The following is a 6,340-nucleotide window of genomic DNA, read 5'->3' as shown; positions in this document are numbered from 1 at the left end:
AAAGTTGGTAATTGTGATCTTGGAACTGGAGAGCGTCTTTGTTACGGGCAGCTGTGAGAAGTTGCTCCTTTGTTCGGAAAAAATGTAGCTTGATTATTATATTGCACGGGGGGACGTCTTGCTGGCGACGGGTGAGCGCTCTGTGGATTCTATCGAATTCCAGGCGTTCAATAGGTATGGAGGGGCAGAGTTCTTGGAAGAGGGCTGTAGTAAAGGATTGTATGTCGTCAATCACTTCAGGGATACCTCTGAGACGTAAATTGGACCTGCGTGAATGATTTTCCGCGTCCTCCAGGCGTGATAATAACGTGGCATTTTCCTCACGGAGGGCCGCCTGTTCCTGGACATGCTCTTGAATAGTGAGCTCTATGTCATCTACCCTTGTTTCCAGGTCCGCTGTGCGCTGTCCTAGCTCCCTTATCTCACGTGATAGTCTATTGGTGATTTGATCAGATGTAACTTTTAGGGCCTTGTTAAGCATCTTTTCCATATGTTTCAGGAAATCAGGCTGTGACATACCTGGTTGTGAAGGAGCAGGGGAGCCGCTGTATGTAGGATGTGTATCCTCATCTTCCTCGCTGTCCGCTCGGTCAGATCTGGCTGGAGATGCAGCGTGTTGTGCAGCGAGAGCTTTCGCCGCCATCTTGGACGAGGCGCGGGCCAGGGCCTCCTTAATCGGTTTGGGCTTGTTTTTACCCCTGTGTCCCGTTAAAACCATCCCGGTTGTAGCTTGGGATTTGCGGGAGGGGATCGCTTGATGTCTGGAACGTTGAGACGGTCTGAGGGTGGTGTAGTGTCTCGAGTCTGCGGCGGGGAGTGCGGAGCTCTAAGAGGAAGCGTCCTCCATGTTAAGCTTCGCGCATGCGCCCCCAAGGCTTTTTTTTTCTAGTGATATCAAGAATAATATTATTATGGTTTTTTTTATTATTATTATTATTTGTGCAGGTTACCACAACACCATTATCCCCTAGTTTTTAAGATCAAAGATACAACTATGTTGGTGTCCCTTGTCAATTTTACATTGTATTTTTTTTAAATGTAACTGCCTACTCCCAAACTGTCATTTGAAGTAAAACACATAGCCAAGTATTATTCTACACAATTTTTTATTGTGCATAAAAAAAAAAATAGACATGCTATCTGCCAATAGAACTTAACCAAAAAGTGCATTCTATGCATCCAAAAATATAGAAAATATACCAAATCAAATCATTATTCAACCAAAAAAATAATGTCAAAGCAATAACTCCAAAGCCAATAATAAATAACACGTTTATCTCCTCCTATTCCGTAACATCTCTTGTTGATGAATGGCCGCTCAGAAACGAAGTGAAAAGTGCAAACTGAAAAGCGATAAATGAAAAATGTGAAAAGAAAAGCGCAAATCATCTCTCACCAAACTTCTACTAACACAAAATTAGCAGAAGGAGCTCAAAGGGTGGCGCTAAAGAGCTGAAAAAACACGTAATACGTCACTACGTTCATAATTGTTGGCCAACATTTGTATGACTGTGTGTATGCAAGACGAGTTTGAGCCAACACCCTTCGAACAAAATTCCACGGTTTTGTTGGCCAACAACCTGATCGGGTGTACAAGGCATAAGGGTCTACATAATGCTGGTTCATTCCCGGTTGCTATGGAGACTGACCCCTGGGGAGAGAGCCGGATCACCGACCCCCTCGCTACCGGAGGACCCATAACCTGCACTAGGTACCACACTTTACAACTGGCTGCAATGTACCTTGTGCTAGTTCTTGGTTACCCATAGCAACTGCATTCTTTCTCCTTGTCTTCTTAGGTTAACCTTTGTAGTAGTGTTGCTTCCTACCCCACATGTGCTTTACTGACCCAAGTTCTTTCCATATGCCAGAACTAACATGCACTCATTCGAATAACTTCAAACAAGGCTCAGAACAGTGGATGCATCTTTTTTTAAAGGTCTTTAGCATACAGTTCAACATGAACGACAATAACCTGATCCTAGCCTTTACATGTGATGGTCCATTGTTGGCGTTCCCCCAACTCCTGCCTGCTCCCCAGATTACCAGTGCCTCAGATGGACTGCATGGTGCAACAGTCCTCCTGCACAACAATCACAGCATTCTCCCTCTTGAGTAGGCTGAAGCTCTGTAGTCCTGGGAACCCAGCCTTTCCCCTTTTTATACTACAGGCGAGTAGGCTGGAACCTGGGCCAGCCACTGACTGAACTAGCATGCCTGTAGGCAACCCTTGCTAGAGAGTATCCTCAGGTAATGTTGTACTGGTTCTGGAGTATCCCAAGGCTCACCCTTTCCCCATTTCCCCACAAGTTCTTCAAACAATAACCCCCCCCCAAAGAAAAAGAAACTTCTGCCTGGTTATTGTGTGGAGAGAATAAAAACTGCTGTGTGTTTGGCTGATGTGCACCCAATAGGGTATAGAACCTGGGACAAACAGTGAGACTGGCTTGGGATCTGCGCTACATACTTATATCTGTACATACTGTCGCTAGGTAAATGCAATTCAGTTCTGTTATTTACTGATAGTCAGAATACTGAAGGTGTTTAACCATATCTCTGAGTAACTTTATTGTCTTATTAATTGTTTGTATAACTGCACTTGTTAATCCTTTCTTTTTTTGGCTATATTTGGCCTAATAAATCCTTTGAAATACCTCAAGGTGTGTCAGTAAGTGCTGGGTTAGTGAAATTTGTCATCTTCATGCGTGCAGAGAAATCACAAAACAATTCAGTGGATCCTCAAGGAGTAGTGCTACATATATTTTGATTTGTAAAAATTTGTGTATGGAAACTCTAAACATAAGTGGCTTTTCTTTTCTTTTTATACAATTTCTTTAGAAAATAAACAATTAAAGAATTAAAGGTGTTTTTTTTTTTTTATATATTATTTTATTTATGGATATACAGCAAGAATAAAATGTGCCATTCTGTCACAGCTTTAATCTGGTTTACTGAAACTCACAGATAACTAGGTGCTTCGAACTACATGAGACGTCATTCCAAAAACCATTGTTATACATATTCACACAGTCTTCATTGTTCTTGTAGTCATCTGGCTGTCCTGTGCTCCAGTTGGTAAAAATAACCTTTTCACCTGTTGAGTACGTGAATGTTCCTTCTACTTGTGAATCTGTTATATCTAGTAAAGCTGCACTTGACACTCCCTTAGTGCTTATTATCCCATGTAAAACACTATTTTCTTCCGCATTTCTTGGAGTAGCCAAGCTTCCTCCAACTTCTTTACATATATTCTGGGCAATGGCATAGTTTTCTTTCCGGGCAGTAGCCACAAATACTTTACCACCAACTTCTTCTTTAACACCATGAAACAGCAGAACTGAAAGAATAAAAATGAATTATATCTATGTAACTAAAAGCATGACCCATATGGGAATCTAGACATTTGTATATAATAAAACTTGTTGTAGAAATCATCAGATGTAGTGTACCCATAAACAAAGACATGTAATGACATGTGACTATATACACCTTTCAAAAGCTTGACTAAGATGTGCCCCCACATTTTGCTGGAAACACATATAATAACAGCTAGTGAAAGAGATTGGTGGCTACATTCTTATACTGACACTGTCTTCAAGCGTGCCCGATTAAAAAAATCTTTTAAAATCTAAATAAACTAGACATATTTTTTCTGGCATTAAGGTACCCTGGATAGCCAATAGTGATGTGCGGAGCAGAGACCATTTACAATAATGATTGTTTGTTATGCCTGCGGTCACACCAGGTATGATTTAAAGTGGTGCAATTTAAAGCCTGACTTCAACCACGATGTAATACTACTTTAGCACTACTTCTATGAGATTTGTAATGATTTGATATAACTTCAGTGCTACTACAATGAGAGAGGCTGTCCATGTCACAGGGAGGAACAGTGATGTTATGAACAAAAGTTTAACTAGCAAAGGGTTATTATTTAACTTCTTTTAGGCTCAAGTAGTGCTGATCTAGACACAGGTATGATTGCAGCACAATTTATATTATAGTCTATGGCAGTGAAATTGTGCTAAAGTCCTGAAAAAGTAATGCATGAACTACTTCTCAAATCGCACTACTTGAAATCATACCTATTATGATACTCTAACAGAAATACATTAGATGCTACCTCAGGTAATATTTGTAAATCGCATGTCGTACCTGAAGTCTTACTGGTGTGATCAGGGGCTAAGAGAGTGTATTCCAAATTTCACAACTGGGGACCAGCGTGAGAAAACATAATGTTACATATAACTGTAAAAGGAAAAAACTAATGTGCAAACCTGAGCTAGCTCTAATAGGCTAAATGAGAAGCTGCCAACATAAAAAGGTGTTTCCACACAAAGTAACAAATAAAGATTATTATTATTCTATATAATGTTACATAGTTACTTACATACTCGGTAAGGCTGAAAAAAGACAGTTGTCCATCCAGTTCAACCTGTGTAAGTGTATGTGTATGTGTATCAGTCTCTATAATGATTTCCCATATCTCTGTATGTTGTGTCCTTTATATTTACTGTACATCTAAGAGTCTTTTAAAAATATCCATACTCCCCACAGCCGCCACCAATTGTGGGAGTGACTTCCACATCCTTATTTCCCAAACGGTGAAGAACCCTCTAAGCAATTTAAGGTTAAACTGCTTCTCCTCCAGTCTCATTGTGTGCCCCCATGTCCTTTTACAATCTCTATGACTTAATAGTTTATTTCATATGCTGGGATCCCCATTGAGATATTTGTAGATCGCTATCATGTCCCCTCTTAGGCGTCTCATCTCCAGCGAGAATACATTTTGTGTTTGCAGTCATTCCTCGTACTTGAGGTCCTCCAGTCCCCGTATTAGTATCATTGCACTTCTTTGGAATCTCTCCAGCTCCAGCACATCCCTTTGGAGGACTGGTGACCAGAACTGGAGGGAGATGAGGCCTAATCAGTGTTTTATAAAGTGGCAGGACTATAGTTTTGTCCCTGGAGTATACAGTGAGGACGGAAAGTATTCAGACCCCCTTAAATTTTTCAGTCTTTGTTATAGTGCAGCCATTTCCTAAAATCATTTAAGTTAATTTTTTTCCTCATTAATGTAAAAACAGCACCCCATATTGACAGAAAAACACAGAATTGTTGACAATGAATTGTTGAATTTTTGCAGATTTATTAAAAAAGAAAAAACTGAAATATCACATGGCCCTAAGTATTCAGACCCTTTGCTGTGACACTCATATTTAACTCAGGTGCTGTCCATTTCTTCTGATCATCCTTGAAATGGTTCTACACCTTCATTTGAGTCTAGCTGTGTTTGATTATTCTGATTGGACTTGATTAGGAAAGCCACACACCTGTCTATATAAGACCTTACAGCTCACAGTGCATGTCAGAGCAAATGAGAATCATGAGGTCAAAAGGAACTGCCTGAAGAGCTCAGAGACAGAATTGTGGCAAGGCACAGATCTGGCCAAGGTTACAAAAAAATTTCTGCTGCACTTAAGGTTCCAAAGAGCATAGCGGCCTCCATAATCCTTAAATGGAAGACGTTTGGGACGACCAGAACCCTTCCTAGAGCTGGCCGTCCGGCCAAACTGACCTATCGGGGGAGAAAAGCCTTGGTGAGAGAGGTAAAGAAGAACCCAAAGATCACTGTGGCTGAGCTCCAGAGATGCATTCGAGAGATGGGAGAAAGTTGTAGAGAGTCAACCATCACTGCAGCCCTCCACCAGTCGGGGCTTTATGACAGAGTGACCCGACGGAAGTCTCTCCTCAGTGCAAGACACATGAAATGGAAATGGAAATGGAATTTGCTAAAAAACACCTGAAGGACTCCAAGATGGTGAGAAAAAAGATTCTCTGATCTGATGAGACCAAGATAGAACTTTTTGGCCTTTATTCTAAGCGGAATGTGTGGAGAAAACTAGGCACTGCTCATCACCTGTCCAATACAGTCCCAACAGTGAAGCATGGTGGAGGCAGCATCATGCTGTGGGGGTGTTTTTCAGCTGCAGGGACAGGACGACTGGTTGCAATCAAGGGAAAAATGAATGTGGCCAAGTACAGGGATATCCTGGACGAAAACCTTCTCCAGAGTGCTCAGGACCTGAGACTGGGCCCAAGGTTTACCTTCCAACAAGACAATGACCCTAAGCACACAGCTAAAATAATGAAGGAGTGGCTTCACAACAACTCCATGACTGTTCTTGAATGGCCCAGCCAGAGCCCTGACTTAAACCCAATTGAGCATCTCTGGAGAGACCTAAAAATGGCTGTCCACCAACGTTTACCATCCAACCTGACAGAACTGGAGAGGATCTGCAAGGAGGAATGGCAGAGGATCCCCAAATCCAGGTGTGAA

At 41.5% G+C, this 6,340-nt stretch overlaps 1 protein-coding gene across 3 annotated transcripts in view; it reads right to left on the bottom strand.

The window, feature by feature from the left end:
- Nucleotides 1-2,810: 2,810 nt before the first annotated feature.
- Nucleotides 2,811-6,340, bottom strand: part of LOC141106238 (pulmonary surfactant-associated protein D-like) — a 225,679-nt gene continuing 222,149 nt past the window's right edge. For all 3 annotated transcript variants that reach the window (XM_073596850.1, XM_073596851.1, XM_073596852.1), the window contains one exon: nucleotides 2,811-3,337. In XM_073596850.1, coding sequence (XP_073452951.1) covers nucleotides 2,949-3,337 — 389 coding nt within the window. In that variant the 3' untranslated portion in view covers nucleotides 2,811-2,948. The remainder of the gene's footprint in view (nucleotides 3,338-6,340) is intronic.

Source organism: Aquarana catesbeiana, linkage group LG08, assembly GCF_042186555.1.
Source record: "Aquarana catesbeiana isolate 2022-GZ linkage group LG08, ASM4218655v1, whole genome shotgun sequence".
In the NCBI taxonomy this organism is placed as follows: Eukaryota; Metazoa; Chordata; class Amphibia; order Anura; family Ranidae; genus Aquarana; species Aquarana catesbeiana.
This window is presented reverse-complemented; position numbering and strand designations above follow the sequence as displayed.